The sequence below is a fragment of the Daphnia magna genome, linkage group LG5 (assembly GCF_020631705.1).
Source record: "Daphnia magna isolate NIES linkage group LG5, ASM2063170v1.1, whole genome shotgun sequence".
Classification (NCBI taxonomy): domain Eukaryota; kingdom Metazoa; phylum Arthropoda; class Branchiopoda; order Diplostraca; family Daphniidae; genus Daphnia; species Daphnia magna.
In genome coordinates this window covers 11,258,294-11,275,749 of record NC_059186.1, presented here as the reverse complement: position 1 = coordinate 11,275,749, position 17,456 = coordinate 11,258,294, and the positions used below count along the sequence as shown (strand labels likewise).

The 17,456-nt window shown below is 39.2% G+C and overlaps 5 protein-coding genes and 1 long non-coding RNA gene across 13 annotated transcripts; 1 reads left to right on the top strand and 5 right to left on the bottom strand.

Annotated features, from left to right (window-relative positions):
* Positions 1-130: 130 nt before the first annotated feature.
* On the bottom strand, positions 131-8,110 carry LOC116923503 (paired amphipathic helix protein Sin3b). Of its 6 annotated transcripts, none has more exons than XM_032929989.2 (11): positions 7,969-8,110; positions 5,558-5,753; positions 5,149-5,490; positions 4,872-5,032; positions 4,683-4,803; positions 4,401-4,617; positions 3,831-4,279; positions 3,200-3,734; positions 1,055-3,130; positions 752-906; positions 131-686 (listed from the first exon to the last, which is right to left on the bottom strand). In XM_032929989.2, the coding sequence occupies exons 2-11, from the start codon at positions 5,714-5,716 to the stop codon at positions 450-452; spliced, it is 4,452 nt and encodes a 1,483-aa protein (XP_032785880.1). In that variant the 5' UTR covers positions 5,717-5,753; positions 7,969-8,110; the 3' UTR covers positions 131-449. The 6 variants fall into 6 exon arrangements, with proteins under 6 accessions (XP_032785880.1, XP_032785882.1, XP_032785878.1 ...); XM_032929991.2 differs by having other exon boundaries at positions 5,558-5,750; positions 7,969-8,106; XM_032929987.2 differs by lacking the exon at positions 7,969-8,110 and adding an exon at positions 6,901-7,338.
* LOC116923508 (AP-3 complex subunit sigma-2) lies at positions 7,980-9,204 on the bottom strand. Of its 3 annotated transcripts, none has more exons than XR_004394545.2 (5): positions 9,044-9,204; positions 8,892-8,983; positions 8,657-8,840; positions 8,297-8,580; positions 7,980-8,236 (listed from the first exon to the last, which is right to left on the bottom strand). XR_004394545.2 is itself a non-coding variant. In XM_032929997.2 (4 exons), the coding sequence occupies exons 1-4, from the start codon at positions 9,110-9,112 to the stop codon at positions 8,356-8,358; spliced, it is 570 nt and encodes a 189-aa protein (XP_032785888.1). In that variant the 5' UTR covers positions 9,113-9,204; the 3' UTR covers positions 8,293-8,355. The 3 variants fall into 3 exon arrangements, 1 of the variants encoding a protein (XP_032785888.1); XR_004394546.2 differs by having other exon boundaries at positions 7,980-8,212; XM_032929997.2 differs by lacking the exon at positions 7,980-8,236 and having other exon boundaries at positions 8,293-8,580.
* Positions 9,205-9,216: 12 nt separating this feature from the next.
* LOC116923511 lies at positions 9,217-9,535 on the top strand. Its single transcript, XR_004394548.2, has 2 exons — positions 9,217-9,336; positions 9,404-9,535. It is a non-coding gene; the product is annotated as an uncharacterized LOC116923511 (long non-coding RNA).
* Positions 9,526-10,738, bottom strand: LOC116923509 (40S ribosomal protein S27). Its single transcript, XM_032929998.2, has 4 exons — positions 10,585-10,738; positions 10,227-10,335; positions 9,787-9,897; positions 9,526-9,649 (listed from the first exon to the last, which is right to left on the bottom strand). Exons 1-4 carry the CDS (start codon positions 10,588-10,590, stop codon positions 9,621-9,623), a joined length of 255 nt encoding a protein of 84 aa, XP_032785889.1. The 5' UTR covers positions 10,591-10,738; the 3' UTR covers positions 9,526-9,620.
* Positions 10,739-11,311: 573 nt separating this feature from the next.
* On the bottom strand, positions 11,312-14,712 carry LOC116923502 (ralA-binding protein 1). The gene is given in 11 exon segments (XM_045173564.1): positions 11,312-11,530; positions 11,599-11,701; positions 11,767-12,365; positions 12,425-12,581; positions 12,782-12,912; positions 12,997-13,174; positions 13,234-13,378; positions 13,438-13,525; positions 13,564-14,108; positions 14,321-14,419; positions 14,483-14,712. Coding segments are annotated over 10 exon segments (2,175 nt in total). The 5' UTR covers positions 14,418-14,419; positions 14,483-14,712; the 3' UTR covers positions 11,312-11,398.
* A 221-nt stretch (positions 14,713-14,933) lies between these two features.
* Positions 14,934-17,390, bottom strand: LOC116923501 (cell division cycle protein 20 homolog). The gene is made up of 8 exons (XM_032929984.2): positions 17,232-17,390; positions 16,981-17,134; positions 16,566-16,890; positions 16,400-16,505; positions 15,956-16,332; positions 15,771-15,895; positions 15,463-15,712; positions 14,934-15,392 (listed from the first exon to the last, which is right to left on the bottom strand). Coding segments are annotated over exons 1-8 (1,539 nt in total). The 5' UTR covers positions 17,233-17,390; the 3' UTR covers positions 14,934-15,191.
* Positions 17,391-17,456: the final 66 nt, after the last annotated feature.

The window sequence follows — 17,456 nt, the reverse complement described above, 5'->3', positions numbered from 1 at the left end:
TACAATAGAAAACGCCCACAAGTTCCATAAATCCCTAAGATGACGGCACTTTTACGCCTACAACTTTCCAAAAGCAGTGCAAAGATCGAAACACTGGAGCAAATTTATTGAACAATATAACACGGTATGGTCATGGACATAAGATCTTTATTGTCTTGATTTGTTTGTTGTTTTGTTTGTTTTTTTCGTTCACATTGTCCACTTACAATTGTTTAAAAAATCATACACACAGATGGGGGAAAACACGGGCGGTGAACCCAGTAGTAGAAAGGAGTTAAGAAACAACAAGTTTGCAGTGTTGGACAAGAGAGTATAACAGTTCTCCTTTATCTATTATTGTTTAAAATTAGGCAGAGCGATAATTTCAATCAAATGGCATCACTGAGATGATTGATTCGATTGCAACTTTGCAAGTAAGAGGGACAGACAAGATTCCTTTAGATAGTCACTCAACTCTTGTCGTAGTCGACACGATACTTTATGAGCGTCCCAAAAGGAGCACGCTTGTCAACATGATTTACAAGTTTGACAGTTCTGCTGTCTGCCTTCAGTTCCAAATGGTCGCCTTTGCCCAGAAGCCAGTTTGCCGTAGCCTTTTCGGCCTCTGGCGTCACATGAGCTGCCGACCAACGTTCGCGCCAAACTAGAAAGTGTTTCCTCATCCGTAGCGTTACTGCTTTGTGGCACTGTAAAACAAGACATAATAAGTTTGAAGTGTTTAGACTAGGCAAGCTTTTTAAAAATGACTAACCTGTTTGGCTCGGGTGAACGCATGTCTTTTGTACAGTACACTCTCGCTATTGGCCACAAAAACCATTTGATATGAATTGACGTTGAACACACAGTGAGCATCCTCGCTTAATGTAACGTCCTTCTGTGTAGTATCTTCCGCATCCAAGGGAGTATCTAAAGAAACGCAAAATAAGAAACAGAACATAAAATATGCATACAACAGGCTTAAAAATAGATGACCACAACTGACATGCCTATTGCCTAATTAGGCTCTGACAAAAAAAAATTGGGAATAATATAAAAATATATATTGCTGAATTACCGGTAATCTTGGAACGTGACGCCTTAACGGTGCCATCTTTCCGTCGCCGCCTTTCCCATTGTTTCAGATTTCTTTGTAGGAAGACTGGTTTTCTGACGCGGGAATGGGCTGCGCTCAATGAAGGATCTGTATTTTTTCGCCTGGCTTTCTCCGACATAACTTGATCCATGCGATCTGAAACGTATCCTTCGACGTAACTTGACCAGTTACGCACATCTTGCAATGGCGGGTTATCTCCCGAACAACTTGAGTGTGTGTCGGTGTCGAGCATTTCAATGGCGATTGTGGTTTCTTCATTTTTGTGCCATAAAACAATTCTAAAGAGATTTTCGTCAGCTAACAGCTGCTCCATCCTTCGCTGGTACGACATTTCAGCCGCGGTTTGCTTCCCATCTTCGTTTGATCCGTCTTCCGCGAGTACTCCTTTCGTTGAACTTTTTAGACCATGCTCTTCTAAAAATATTTCAGTACACTGCAAACACGTTTGGTCAGTTACCAGGTGACCCAGTTGACGAACTGCATTTGCGATGACTTTATCAAGAGTGAAAGCCGAATAGGCATGGATTCCGAACATTTCACGCAGCGAGTCTTCAAATTGCAGTGCTTCGATATTGCCATCTAACAGATTCTTTACCATAAAAAGAAAATGTGAATAGTATTGTTCAACTTCAACTTCCGCCTTGGGCTTGAGTCGCAAAGCTACAGCTACACTGTCATTTTCCCGATGACGACCATTTGAGCGTGAACGAGACTTCGCCGCTTCTTCTTTTTCCTCCTGAAGCAAAACAGCAGCGCGATCTCCTATCTTAGTGAGCCGTTCACACAAGATGTGATGTAATCGAAGGAAGACGTACCAGTGACTATTGGCCAGGAAGAGCGTATATTCGTCATCCAATGAGGCTAACATTGCTAAAGCCGGAATTTTTGTATTACCACGGCCACCATTGGTCATTTTGCTGCTCTTTCGCTTTTCCCTCTTTGTAACTGTTTCTTGTTCATGTGAATCTTTATCTTCCACATCGTCGTCATCATCATTTTCTCTTTCGTCTTCGCTAAGTTCCTGGCGTGGATGACGGAAGAGATCGGGCACCGTATGTCTTAAAAGTGTTTTTATGCGCCGTTTATCTTCTTTAGTGATCCCAGTTTGGCGTTTGGCATGGTGAATCAGGAGATCAGCTGCGTCGTCCAGCACCTTCCGTCGTGACTTATAAACCAACTTAAGATGAGGCCCATTGCTCACATTAGTTGAACGGCCCATGTCTGTCTTGTTGGCATTCTCTTCATTACGTTCTTCAAAGAGCGTTTCGATTTCATTAATAAGCGCCTTAGAGCGCAGCGCTTTCACGTCATTTTGCTTGAAATTAGTTCCTAGATGGTCTAGGCTCTTCAGATAATACTTTTCATTTTGGTCACGCCATATTTTGTTAAAACCCTTCTGCGCTTCGCGCCATTCTTCTTCTTTGGCTTTCATGCGACGGAGCACCACAGGGATGGCTACCTGCGGACTTCTCTTCAATCCTTCAATAATCTCGGTCGCTTTGTCTCCATATATACGGCGAATAGCCCTAATGTGTATGGTAGGAGAAGACCCACCAAGGCAATCATCCAGTTTGAAGCGGTTGGCTTCTTCGGCGTTCATTCGGTGATTAAGTTTCTTAAGAACACCTTCTAGAACACGAATAGTGCTCATGTGTGTCTCTAACACAATATCCAGCTCGTAGCGTTCATCCTCTGTTCGATAAATGTACTCTTCATATTGCGTTTTTCGGGAACTAACAAAAGTCGAGTCTTCACTTGACCAAGTGGGAAAACTAACCCACGTCTCATTCAGCACCTCTTTGCAAAGCGGTGTTCGCCCGGAGCACTTTGGAGGTTCATAGCTCTTAGGTAAGGCGCAGTAAGATGTGCCAAGACGTTTGCAAGTTGAATAATCAATCTCCATCGCTTGCATGTCGTGGTCACGTGACTCTTTCCCTTCTTTGGTGGAGGGATACATCTCCCGCTCCATTCGCGAACGGATTAAGCTGATGGGTTGAGCTTCGACATGAGCCAGGTAACCCCCTACGACTGTTCCTTCTATAATAACCAAGCAAAACGACATTAATTTTCAGAAACATTTTTCCATTCGAGAAAGAAAAAGCAAACCTTTGAGTCCGAGGAAATCTTTGAACCATTTGAGCAAATCGGGATGGCGACTTAGAAAGGGTGTAGTGATCTGAAGCAATTCCATTTTGCTGATAATTTCCTGATTGTACATGACCAAGCAACGAAGAAAGTTTTCATAAACTTCACGAGATCGGCAAGCCACGCGCCGAACTTTGTCGAAAAAAGCCAATTCGTTCATCGTTCCAAATTTTCCTATTTCCGCAATCGAATGATCTTTTCCGCTCCCAGGATCCAGTCGAGGTTTCTTTTTCGGTATCAAATTCATACCGACGGCCGGAGACGATAAAATTGGGGGAGGCGCAGGACGCTTTAGTGGTGCTTTCGCCGGTGGTGCCACTGCCGATCCAGCTAAATTACCGCTTGCTATAGCCGGAGGTTTAGATGGCTCTGTAACAGCGCTGGGCTTCTTGGTTTGTCCCGTTGGGATGGCTGGTAGCGTAACTGGCACCAAGCTACTACCACAATTACCTCCACGCGTTACATTAGTGGCATCAGGTAAAAATTGACCAAATTCCTAAAAACCGAAGAAACAAAATAAGTTGTCTCAATAAACAAATTTCAATCAAAACTTGAAAAATGATAATGACGGAATTGGAATAAAATAACCTACCTGTAAGAGGTCTTCTTGATTTTGAAAGAGTTGAGCAACTTTAGCATAGACTTCGGCTTCAGTCAAGGTAGGCCGATAGTTTAATGGGCTAACGAGGCCTTCTTTCAAAGACCGCTGTTCCTTTTGATACGTGTGTAGTATCTCAAGGAACTGTTTATAGATATCAGGTTGACCCTGGAAGCGGTTTTTTATCTTGTTGACGTAATTAATGGCGTGATTAAATTCAACTGGCTGCGATGCATTTGGGACTCCAAATGCAGCACTGACTACAGCAGCTGCACCCTGCGATGAGCTATTAGCATATCCATGGGCTGCGGAACCTAATTGCGGACTGGATGATGATGATGATTCCTTCTGTTGAGAACTTAAGTTGTACGTAGGAGCTGCTGTCGAAATGGATCCGGAACTTGATATTGGGGAAGTTCCTGTTGTTTTAGCTGCTGGTACAACTAAAAAACAAATTAATAAAATCGTATTTTTTAAAAAGTCTATGTTTATGTATGCCTAACATATTCGAAAATGAGAAGTATTTTATTTTATTTTATTTTATTATTTTATTTTTTTTTTTACCTTCTTTGATAGGAACGGGGGCTGCTGGAATCTGCTGGATTGGCGGGGCAACAGTTAACTGAGGAACGGTAGTTATGCTGACTTGCTGGATTGGTGGCGTGCTCCGAGCAGCCATGTCAAGCTGTTGGGTGGTGGTAGTTGTTATTGGTATTGGACCATGTGTAATATGGTGTATGTGGGCAGGAACACCCAGACTGCCTGGTACACTAACAGAAACCTAAAAAAAAAAGGCCAAACGTGGTTTAATAAAGGTTTAAACATTATTATTTCGAAGATAATAACCTGCTCGGCTTGTACTTCTATCTTGTATCCAGGAGGTAAGAAAGTGTTAAATCCTACAATGAGCTCCGGGTGCCCACGGAATAAAGAGGAAACACGTGCAATGACACCTGGTGTGTCAATACTACAGAAAACATTTTTTCATTAAGGAGACATAAGATTATAATATTTTTTTAATTTTTACCAGCCTACCTTTGAGATTTAAATTCCTTCATTATATCGAGGAAATCATTATAAACCTGAGGTTGGTTGCCAAACTTGTACTTGACCTGATCCAAATAGGAAAGGGCATCTTCCACCTTTAAGCGTTGAAACTGCTGAGCTCCTGGGCCATGAGGGCCAGCTGTCATTTGCTGTAGAGAAAAACAAGGAAGATGTTAAAATGGAAATACAAAAAAAAATAATAATAATAATAATAATAATAATAATAATAATAAATAAATAAATAATAAAAAGGCTAACGTCTCACCTGGAATGCCTGTTGCATAGAGCTCTGTTGCTGTTGCTGTGTCTGCTGCTGGGCTGTTGATTGAATTGATATTGGAGGTGATCCAGCTGGGGCTGTAGCAATAGCCAAACTATGACGAGCTTGTTGATGAGCCAGCGATTGATGGAAGATGTGTTGTTGCTGTGCCACTGCTTGTGACACACCTCCGGTATTGGAAGGGGCTTTTGTTGTTTGGATAGCAGTAGAGAATGGCACTGGTGGGCTGGTGCCTAAAGGACCAATAGTGACAGTGGTACTGCCATTTGCTGCTGCCACAAATCCACTGGTACTAAATGTGGCCATACTTGCTGCTATAGAAGGCTCCTAATAAAAACACAAAAGGTTAACGGAAGGTTAACATTGAAAGCAGACTACTCAAAGAGTTGTGTACCTGCAACTGATTTGCAGTATTCCTCAAATCTCCAGCTAGGACAGCATTCACCATGGGAGGTGTTGGAGAGATCCGACCAGACTGGATTGATCCACCTAATGGTCGTGCTACTGACTCAACGGCAGAGGGTAAATGTATGGAATCTTCGTTGCGTTTCATTTTCAATCCAGCTGTAGGACATCGCTCAGATGACCTACTGAAGACGAACAGTAATCACGAATTAGTACGTAACAGGCTTTATGAAATACCACTGAGTGAAGTTTACAAGTCATTTTTATTTCACATCAGAATGGAGTATTTTTGCGGAGTAGCGTCTGTTGCTGAAACGGTGGATCGATTATTCAACTAACCCTGTGTCTTTCTCCTCAGTGCTCAACGCAAAAATATCGATCTCACGGCCTTTCCCGCCCAAAGATAAGACAACATTGCTGCCGGACAAAGGAAATCCCTTATAAGCAGACACCATTCACACCACGCACTTTTTTGGGCTAGTAAATAAAGTTGCACAGGAAAAGGCACTTATTCATAGGAAGTCGACAACTCAAGTAAAACCGAAAGAACCATCACAGGATTCTAAATTATTTCCAGAAATAGTGTGTGGGGTCCGGGGGCTCCATTTGTTAAATCGGGCAACGCTGCGGTCCTTACAAAAACCGTTCTTGAACCCGCCCCTTCTAGAACAGACATGCACCTATCAATAGACACAGCCTATTTAAAAAAAAAAAAAAGAAAAAAAAAGAAAGAAAGAAAAAAAAATCCCATTGCCCAATAACTCTTCAAGAACGATTTATGCCTTCATTGGCTATAGTTTCCTAATACTTTGTTCACTGTTTTGATGATGTACACTGTAAAAAAAATAAAATAAAATAATATAATAAAAATATAGTGGCGTAATCGTTGTAGCAAGCATGTCCGAGGAGCTTCGATAATATCCGACGGTAGGGGACCGACTCCATATTGGGGAATTCGAAGGGAGACGCAGAGTCTCCGAACAGCTGTGCAGCGGTTCCAAACCGATTTCTTTTTGGCTCATCGAAAGGCGAAAAAGAGCGGTCTGCGCTTCACTTTAGCCAAGCAATGGACACAGGAATGCCGTGCACAACACACGTCATATAATTTAATAAGAAACAATTCTTTGCTGCATTTCTATGTAAAAGGGAAAATGTCATCTACAACCCGGATTTTTTTTTAACTACATGCTTGTACATGGGGCTAGCCTCAATTTTAAAAAGAAAATTGTTTGGATCAAGATATTCACGATTAAAAATCGAGCATAGGTCTTGGATTGAACTAGCTTGGTTATAACCGTAAACAGTAAAGAACACAAGATCAAAGAAGGTCACCTTTAAGAAGTATAAGTGATCGGTAAATGTCCATGTGAAGAAACTTGAAAATTGAAGATCGAAAGTTATAGCCAACGCTGATGCTCACACTGTGTTTTGCTTTAACCAACAGTACTAAAAGAGAAACTATGGTCGTCGTTTTCCCTTTTTGTTTAAGCTTGGGTAGCTCTAAAGAACTTGATTTAGCCAAGTACAAATAACGGCCAAGTCACATGAAGTTTTTTAAAGGTCTTTTCTTCTAACTCAATAAACGATCACGAACAAATGGCGTTCACTTTCTTCATGAATCCCCCACTACAGCACAGAGAGAAGCAAACATGTACACACGTCGTCTAACTTCAAACAACTATGTGACGACGACCCAGAAGGCTTTTTACTGTAGTGCCTCTTTGAAAGAGTGACTCGAATTTGCTGGCGTCTGAAAGTTCTAACACTACCCGCCAAGCCTGATACGGTGCGACTAAAGACAATCGCAACTATCAACAATCGACCGAGAACGAGCAAAATGTTTAAATTAAGATAACCCTAAGTCGCTGTCCTTAAGAGAATTGTGATTAAATGTTCTATTTCAAAATGTGGAAAATTTTGTTAGTACGAAAATTTATTAAAATAAAAATAAAAACTAAATCTTGTGACTGTAAATGGGCTATTCGGATAGCTGGCAATGCTGCACTTTCGGGATGCAGCAAAACGGGGGTTGGGTGTTGTTTGGAGAAAGAAAGACAGAGGGGGTAGAGAGTGGGCCTGCTCTCACAAGGTCCGGAAACGGGTAGCCTGGAGGTAAGAACAGAATGATGGGGTTGGGTAAAGGGGACACAATCATCAGCTGTGTTGCCACGCTCAAACAGCCGAGTTCGATCCGTGAAGAGTAGAGCCAACTATACGGCCATATCTCCAATAATTAGCGTCAAAATTGAAACTCATTTTACTTCTACAATGGGAGACTCTTATGATGTAAACGTTTCATGCAGTTAACTGTCAATAAAGACCCTTTGTGCTTACAATAACTTGCAAATGCCGTAAGATGTACAACACACTACTTAATACATGAATAACGAGTGAACTTACCGAAAGTGAAAAAATGTTGATAGTAATCTATTGAGAAAGCAGGATTACTCAAACATGAAGCATGTTCGTAAAAGTGCAAGAAAACTTTATAAAATTCACCAACAACAGTAAAGCACGCTAGTTGTTTAAGAGAAGAACAGAGGCATCACCTCGCCAGACGACGAATGATGGCGGCGAAATGGGAAAATACAGCAGAAGGCGCTGTGTGAAAGCGGGAAGGTTTAAACCATAGATACATGGCCATCTGTTGTACAGTTTGAAAAACAACCTTAGTTGATTAAAATTTAAATAGCCAAATAAACAAAATAAAATATTTCAAAATGATTACCGTGCATCTTATTGTATTTCGCACAGAATATTTCAAACCATAAATTGAGAGCCATTACATTAGAATTTCAGGTCTTTTATAGCTTGGGGTAGATCTGGTAGTTTAATATCTTTAATCTGTTGAGGAATGTTTGGTAAATTAGGAAGATTTACATTCTTCAGGCTAATGAGCCCTGCTTCAGATTTTTCCAATTTATTCTGATCCTCTATTCGACTAAGAATTTCAGACATATTAGTCTCCAGAACCATTCCACCCATTACTAATTCATTCAAGATGTAATGAACCTATAATATACCAAACAATGTACAATCATAAAAGGATAAAGCAAAAAGAATATATATATATATATAAATCTTGTACCTTATCTACATGGAAGATTAAATCCAATTCACAAACATTTTCAAAGCAGCGATCCAATGTTTCAACAAATACCTGAATAAGATCTAATATCCCCAATTCCGATTCTGAGGAATCAACACAGAATACAAAATATAATGTGGCATAATGCCTGTATATGAGTTTATAATCAGATCCTCCTATCAAACTGAAACAAAAATTCAGAAATTATTTCACACAAAACAAAAACTACATGTACCTTCCGCCTTCAAGAAAATTGCAGACATTATCATCGCGCTTACTGACAAGCTGAAAAGTTTCACGAACGATCTGCTGCTGCATGTCTTCATTCTGATACAATTTAATCGATTATACCCTTTTCTGTAACACAAATATAAAATGCAAGCTTACAAAATACTGGTAGAATTTGGATAAACGAGGCTTGCCATGATTATTGAAAACAAGTATAGCTTTAATCATCTTCCGAATATGATTACAAATGAATAACAAGAGCTGTCAGAGTCAGACGACAATTATCAACGACACCTATCGGTTAGATTTATAAACTTAAGCCCGTATTTCGACAAAAGAAAAACCTGGTTTAAATCACGTCATTTAACTGACAGCATAGCTTAGCCGATGGAAGGAAACTAATACACTATTTCTCAAGTGTAGCCGTACACGGGTTTCAACCTTCAATCTAAGTACGTTCCTTAGATTTTATTATTCATTTAAAGATATTCCATGTGGAGCTATTATCCTATCTGCCAGTTTTAGAAAATGGGAAATTTGTCTTACATAATATTCAGCTCAGACATTCTTTCAAGCCACCTCGAGCAATTTAAGTTACGACGCGGACTCAAATATTTGGTATATCAAATAGAAAATTCAAATTAGCCATGACAATGCATCTTGTATTCACTCTTTACATAAGCATGGTATCTTAAATGAAATAATCAGGTGCAGCCAGGCCAATCTGCTTTTCCCTTCAATGTTGTTTCCTGCGGAAAGAACATCCTACAGAAAAAACAAAAATTTGTTTTAGGTAAAAATATCAACCAATTGAATGAGAAACATGGAATGGAAAACAGCTAGGAAAATTGAATAGGAAGTTGTTTAAGCTGTAGGTGAAACTTAGAAAATTTGAAAGTCACCTTCAGTCAATCTGGCTCTTCCACCAGTTGGTTGGCACAACACGGCTGAGCAACCAGCACATACAACTACCGTCTGTGCATGGGAGAAAACTGTTGTGATCTTGTAACAGCCTATAAACAAATTTAAGTTAAAGAAATTATTCAAGATACTAACACAACTTGAGCAAGTCTCAACACTAAGCTTTCAATTTTAGAAAACCAATAATCTTGAACAAACAGATTATAAATCTAATAATTTATAAAAGTTAATTATAGGAATTTCTCAAAACTGCTATAGCATTTCATCCACTCAGTTCTGCCAAGAATTTCCGTATAATTTAGCACTTTTCTTCTTCCAGTTATTCCATATGAGAATGAATTGGACTATCATTAGTGCAATACACAACATCAAACTTCTGATAATCTAGAAGCAAAAACAAAATTTTAAACTGATCCAGTACCAGGGCACTTGACATCCATGAAGTAACTGTTGGGATGTTGAACCAAACGCTTCAGCTTGTGCCGTCTGCGTTCCTCCTCGGGAGTCGGATGCAATAAATCACGTGCAAGCTGAAAGAAGTAAAAAAATTAGATTTAATGGCAAAAATATTTGGTCTACAGGTTAAGATAATCTTTAAGAAAAATGGCCGCCATGGGGCCGCATGCACAGGACACATGGCTAGTCGAATTATAAAACAAAGAGCATTCAAAAATTAACGCAAAATATATCAGTAAACCAAAATATTAAATCACAGTGGGGAAAACACTATTAAAACTGAAGTCTATTGATCAAACTTTAACTTATTCAATAAGACTCACGGGCATCTTGTTAAGGAGCTCTCTGCCGGCTACACGTTTATGGAAAGAAAGTAGTCAGATATGATGTAGCAACGAACGAAAGAAAATGGCCGCTAGAGGAAGTCAATACACAAACTAATTTAAATTTTTGTCCTGAATAAGACAGTGATGAATAAGAAGTAATTAATACGACCAAGTTTTAATCGTCTATCAAATGAATAGTTTTTTTTAACGCAATTTCATAAATCTAACTCATTTCATTAATAAGCATTTGATTTGACTAAAATAATTAAAGCCACCTGGTGCCCGAAAGTGGCTTTTAAAGTAGCATAGAATGGGAAAAAACAAACAAATTCTTTACCAAATTTAGCAAATTTATTTACGCGGGAACAAACATTTAAAGAAGTGGCAAAATTGCTTCGTTTTATTGTATAATTTATGTGTCGAATTCAGACACACAAATATTAAATGTGTATAAGTTAATCGAAATAAACAGCATAACCGAAAGAAAACTAATCACTAAACGCCCGCTTTGAATGAATTATAGGGAGGTGGGTGTTACTCTATTTTTTCCCACACGGCAACTCTATATATAATACATGGTGGCCGTAGTATAAAAGTGAACCCCCTCACGCGGGTGTATTTACAATTTTACATCCATTAGATACCACAGACACACAGACGCCAGTAAGTCTGTACTTCTGAATACGTTGACGTGTTGAAAAATGAGAACATACATAAGCATTAATTAAGTTTACTTAATTGATTTATTTGTAACAGTAACGCAAGGGGCTTTTCAATAATTATATGGCGAACGTTCAAATCAAGCAAAAATTTAAGCAATTATTCCATTAGCTCCCACAATCGGTAATTTCGTCTTTTCTTCTCGTAATCGCAACTGGGCTCTGAATTTCAAACAGGCCTCTCCGATTTCTTCAATTTGGCTCTGCAGTAACATGTTCTGTTCCTATAAAATGAGGTTAAACGATAACATTAAAAAAGTATTTCTCATTCCTTTGCCCACCGAGCTCTTACCTCCAATTGACGGTTTTCACGAAGCACTTCAGCTAAAAGCTGTTCCTGTTCTTCTTCGCCTACATCTAGTCCGTCATCGTCCTCAGAGCTGTCAGTCCACGAACTATACGTAAATACAAAAAAACCATAATTCGAAAAACATAAAAAAAAATTGCTTTATGCTATTACGTAGTTGTATCTGCTAACAGTTCTTGCAAGCGCTCTACCGACTTGCGCTCCTTTTCGATTGCTTCTGAAAGTTTTTCTATAATCTTCTCACGTTCATGGTTTTCAATCATGAGAAGAAGTTCCATTTCCTCTTCCTTTGTTAACGGCGTTTCAGTTTCCGAAGCGTTCCATCCTGTGTTTTTATCAGATGATGCTGATTCTGTCGAATGACCAGTAATTTCAATAACCGTAACATGGCACGTATTTTCTGTTGAATTCTTAGCTGACGGCTCTTGAATGCTTTCAGCAACTACTTCGACACAGGACGGCTGGCCTTTTGATACTTCTTGATCCTGTTCCACTATATCTTTATCGATTTCCAATTCAGGATTGGCGACTCCAGGATCAGGTAGCTGGTCAGATGGTTCGGGAAGAACCTTCACGGGAAGAGCCAATTCCAACCTTAACTCAACATCATGTCCACTAGGTCCCACATCTGGCAAAGCTGTTGGTTTTACGGTTTCAGAAACTGTGTTCTGGATCATAGCAGTCGCAGGAGCTGTAGAAGTAGGTGCCTGCAGTTTCAGTTGTCTCTTAAGCTGCGTAACGATGCGCTGTGCCTAAAAAAGAAAACATTTGGAGCTTAATTAATCTAGAAAAGTGTCAGAATGGGTCTTACTTCCCATAGTTGTTCTTCTCGATGTTTCGCCACAGATCCGACACTCATCTCACAATGGATTTGGGCCAGTAACGATTCTTGTTTCTTGAGTTCAATTGTCATAGCATCCAGCTCATCGGGTAAACTAACTCCAACGCCTGATAGAGGTGGAATGTATCTAAAATTTAAGGGGTGGTAAAATAAAACATTAAGAATAAATTCAACTGGTTTTCAAAACCCGAACGGATGATACGCCCACTTCCTATGTAATTGACATCCTGCCAACATCTTTAAATAAATCAGTAGGGCTACCGCTTTAACAGTGGATGGTATAAAAAATATATTTAGAGCTCTACTGCGTAATAATATATAAATTACCTTATTATTTGAGTGCCAGCAAAAAGCGAACGACTATACGCGAAGAGACACCCCAAGACACGATGAGTCAAGTTTAATGTCGGGCAAAGTACAATACTAAGATTTTGCACGTTCATTTTGTTAAATCGCTCCTGAAAAGCACACAGAATGCGTCAACATGACATGGAAATGTAGGGCATTATTTTAATTACTGTTTTTTAGTTAAATTTTTCTACCTTTTCAATCACATGATCCATGAGCACCATCAACCAGGATAACAGTGTTCTATTGTATACGGGTAACTGCCGAATAAGACTGCTAAAAGTCTCCTCTTGAAGTTGGCTATCTTTGATAGATGAGGCGTCCTCGAATTTAGATAAAAGTTCGTTAGTTAAGATATTATCAGGCAGTTCCCTACAAACGGCAACAAAATGGTGTTATGGCATTCAATGAAAAACTATAATATGATGTACCGCAAATATTGCTTCAAAAGGCTTGCTACGATTGGCGGGTCAACATCTTTTAGAACTACGTTTTCTCGGTTGTTGTATGCTCTTCGGAGTTCAACTACACGAGTCTTGAGTCCAGAACTTCGAAAAATTCCTTCTTGTTGCAATCCTAAATCGGGCAGGTGAAAAAGTAAGACCTAAGTATGCTATGAGGGAATACAGAATTACCATAATCTTCTATGTAGTCAATGCAACAGCGAACTATAACAGGCAAATCTATACCGTCATGAGAACCACTTCTTTGGATGGCTAAGCTCTAAAGGCACGCCAAAAACAGGCAAATCATCTAAAAACAAAGCTTTGAAATTAAGTGAAACAAATTATGACAGAAAAACTGCTACCTTCGAGGGATGTGTGAGGTTTGATTTTTTTAATTTTATCTTTGATTTTTAATTTGTTCTTAATATCTTTACTTTTTACATCCTTTTCCTTATCCTTCACTTTAATCTCTTTCTCTTTCACTTTGGTTTCTTTTTCTTTCTCTTTTTCCTTTTTTTCTTTTTTCTTGTCGGATTTCTCTAGCTTGCTGGTGTCGTCTCTCATTTCTTTTGGGGAAACATCACTTTCCTTAGACAATTTTCGATCTTTATCTTTTTTTTTTTCTTTTTCGTCATCTTTGTTCTTCTTTTCCTTGCGGCTTGAAAATTTGAACGAACGTTTTTTCCCTTTGAATGGGCTTTTCACTTCCATTTCTGATTCTTCAGGAGAACTTTCCCCATCCAAAGCAGCATAACCTTTATCTTTGTCCTTTTTCTTGTCTTTTTCTTTTTCGTCCTTATCTTTTTTCTTTGCTCCAACTTTACCTTCCTTGAACTTACCAGGTTTCTCTTCAAAGTCACCTGTTGAACACATGACAAAAATTAGAAATGAATTCTATTGACATACTAAGAAGAATGAAATATAGAAAGTAGACCACCAAAACCAGACAAGATTCAGAAGAATAGAAAAAATAAATTAATTAGTTATTCTATTATTAAAAAATAAAATTTTCTTGTGCATGCAAATAGGTGGGGGAAAAAAGCATATCTTTAGCCTGCATTAAGCTACTCACAGTCACTCTCTCCACTCTCCTTACTTGAATCATCTTCCCTTATGACTGTTTCCAGTGTGTACAAACCCGAAGTTTCTGCACCCAAATTGATCTCCATAGCTGGGTTAAAAAACAATTAACTAAACCTCAACCGATATGTCACAGAATATATACTGCCTGCACCGATAATGTCAGTTGTTCTCGCCTAGTTGCACATAATGAGAGAGCACCACATCATAATAAACAAAATATACAAACGCCCACCCAAGGTACCCAAATAATAAGCTGCACAAGATGAAGCCACTCTTACAGGTAGACTACTGTGTAAATTGAAGCATTAAATACTGATGTTTATTATTTACTTCCTGTCACACCACAGAGACCTATCAGGGATGTTCATTGCTTTTGTATCGATTGTACACTAATCGATAGTTCTCCTATACGAATTGTTTTCTTCGATTGTTTAAATAAAACCCAAGAGTTTAAAATGTGCAATTAGGAACGAAGCCTTTAATGCTAGTAATTTTAAATGAATAAAAAACTAATTCTACGAAGTAAACCTTTAAATGGTTTCGAGACCCTTCGATCTGATGTCATACCGGAGTTTAAACGAAAGATATATTATGCTCATTAATTTTTAAGAAGGAATTTGATGTGTATTCTTTCAAATCCAAACTCTGTTCGAGTAGTTATAAAAATACAATTATGGCAAAAAAATTATCATAAAAACACTAAAAACTATAAAATTGAGCGTTAAAAGGTAAATTTGATTCATTTGGCAGGAAAACTGTCAAAGATTCTCGTCTAATGATATATTAGATCGTAGATACGGGGTTAAAAATCCTAGCATGCGGATGAGGAATGCGCGTAATAAAAGCGTCGTTTGATAAAGTCATCGAAAATTGGACATGGCGTCAAGTGCAGACCGAGGCTCATTTCTGCGGCCAGCGATTCCTTTCTTTTTGTTCGGGTCAGTCTGAAAACAGTTCCATAGACGAAGGGTTTCATCTGCACCGGCGCTCATCACCGCTGTTTCGCCAGGCGACATAGCCAGATGCAGAATGCGCTCATCATGGCCGGTCAATTCTGCAACCTGTTACAGAAAAACTCTATTAAAGCTGATGGAAAGTTTGGCAATAAAAATAATAAATAAACGCAATAACCTTTGCCTTTGTCGGGTACTTCCAGATTTGTAAAGTGTGATTTGGGAATCCATGCGAGGAAATAATTTCCTGGTACTCCGAGTTCCAAAAAATGCCAGAAACTTGACTTTTGGTATCGATAGTGTCAACGCAATCTCCGATGTTCATATTCCAGAGCTTGATTGAGCGATCGTTCGTACCGCCACCAGTAGCCAGCAACCTGCTTTGCCAGGGACACCACGCCATTCCTTTAACCGCAGCTTGGTGTTGACTACGAAAGGAAAACCTTACAGAAACGGAAACATAAACCGACAATAAGCGTTGTATACTTAAATACGTGAAGAGGGGTGTTTCGGGTAATTTGACCACTAGTACCCTCCCAGACATGGACGAGGTTGTCATTGCCACCGCTCGCAAGGAATCTATGGTCACCAGACCATTTCAATGAACAGACCTTTTGTTTGAAAATATACTGTTAGAGTTAGCTTCAACAAGTACACATCAAATGGCATACCTCTTGGGTGTGTCCTTCCAAGGAAGCAACTAAATGCTGTGGGATTCGTACGTCATGATGGAAGATAAGACCACTTCGCGAGCCGCTAGAAAGAACATGTTCATTCCATGCTAAGACGCCAATACGTGCAGCATGGCCGGCCATTGTGCGTAATCTCCTTTGTTGCTGGATATCCCACAATTCAACGCAGCCGGTGTTGAGACCGATAGCCAAATAACTACCATCCTGAGTGAACTGGACCGAGGATATGTAATTGTCGTCGCCTTCACACTCCATCAATTCCTGAATATCGCCTGAAGCGGCATTCCAAAGGTAGACCTGTTTGTCTAATGCGACACTGATAAAATTTGTCTGGGACCAGTCCAAGAGGTTGAGATCTAGGAAGAAAAGAAAATTACAACCATCATAAAATGAAGATGTTACTGTTATGTCAATAATACTCACAGTAATCATTCATCATTGCTGGGGCATCAAGAACACGGTCGGCAGTGTTGGGGATGAACCTGGTGCTAGGTTTCTTCTGTGTAGATGAGGAAGCAGAATATAGTGCCTGACAAAAAAATAAACATTCAATAATGGTTAATTCTTATCACTTCTACATGTCTTATACTTTTTGATGATTGATGTAAGCCTCTTGTGGCTTTGGAATCTGAACAGTCTGGTAGGAGAGAACACGGTCACCGGATGGATCTTCTGATGTCATTTTGTGATGAGCAGCTTCAAAGTCAGTAGTGCTTCTGGAAGGTACCATCCTGTCCCCCAGTATATTTTGTGCCTTACGGATGACACCAGCACCCATCCCTGGGCTCTTCCAGCTGTTAGGCTTCCCTAATGTGGGACCTTGAGTCATTTTTGGTGTTTTGTTGCTGAATGAAGTTTCTGTTCTTTTTGGAGTTTTTGTAGCAACACTTTGTGAATTTGTGGAACAGTTCAAACTACAGTTAAAGAAGAAAACTTTTAATAAAGCCCTCACAAACCAGTTTGAAATAAGGTTAGAGAAACTAAATGAGCATGTGCCATCATACCTCATGTTAATACTGCCATTACACAGGGATTTTCCTAATTTGGCTGACTGGTCATTTTTGGAAATTTGGTTCTCTTTTTTGCTGGACATTAGATTTACTTCACTTAAGTTCATCGTGATTGCTCGCATTCTGTTTTCAATGGAGAACTGAGCCACTAAAGGAGAAATGCGTACAGAAAATAAAGTATTTTTTTTCTTTTTTTTCCATCAACATATTTGAAAAACTAATTTTTAAATTAACAAAGATCTTACTTGTCAGAAATATATGATAAATTAACTGCAGAGTGCATGTGCCGAATGCTTGTCGTGAAATGAAGAAACCGTTTTTGAAAGCCCTTTAAGAAACACGTTTTAAAATAAACTATGGCGTTGCCAGTTCGGATTATGTCGTCAGCGTTGCTAAAATAGGATGGCCCCATCGTGGGGCGTGGCTTATTTACAGGCGTTTTACGTGGAGTTCTCAAACCATGTAATCTA

Excerpts from the sequence above, each read along its gene's own strand:
- LOC116923503 (XM_032929986.2), bottom strand. The coding sequence starts at position 6,023 with ATGGTGTCTGCTTATAAGGGATTTCCTTTGTCCGGCAGCAATGTTGTC. Across the intron at positions 5,491-5,557 it reads ATACTGCAAATCAGTTGCAG|GAGCCTTCTATAGCAGCAAG; the intron begins GTACACAACTCT and ends TGTTTTTATTAG. Across the intron at positions 5,033-5,148 it reads CTATGCAACAGGCATTCCAG|CAAATGACAGCTGGCCCTCA; the intron begins GTGAGACGTTAG and ends TTTTCTCTACAG.
- LOC116923508 (XM_032929997.2), bottom strand. The coding sequence starts at position 9,112 with ATGATTAAAGCTATACTTGTTTTCAATAATCATGGCAAGCCTCGTTTA. Across the intron at positions 8,984-9,043 it reads CCAAATTCTACCAGTATTTT|AATGAAGACATGCAGCAGCA; the intron begins GTAAGCTTGCAT and ends AAATTGTATCAG. Across the intron at positions 8,581-8,656 it reads TAATCTTCCATGTAGATAAG|GTTCATTACATCTTGAATGA; the intron begins GTACAAGATTTA and ends GGTATATTATAG.
- LOC116923501 (XM_032929984.2), bottom strand. Across the intron at positions 16,891-16,980 it reads AATGGCAGTATTAACATGAG|TTTGAACTGTTCCACAAATT; the intron begins GTATGATGGCAC and ends CTTTAACTGTAG. Across the intron at positions 16,333-16,399 it reads AGCAATGATGAATGATTACT|ATCTCAACCTCTTGGACTGG; the intron begins GTGAGTATTATT and ends TTTTCTTCCTAG.
- LOC116923509 (XM_032929998.2), bottom strand. Across the intron at positions 9,898-10,226 it reads CATGGATGTCAAGTGCCCTG|GCTGTTACAAGATCACAACA; the intron begins GTACTGGATCAG and ends ATTTGTTTATAG. Across the intron at positions 9,650-9,786 it reads AAGAGCCAGATTGACTGAAG|GATGTTCTTTCCGCAGGAAA; the intron begins GTGACTTTCAAA and ends TTTTTTCTGTAG.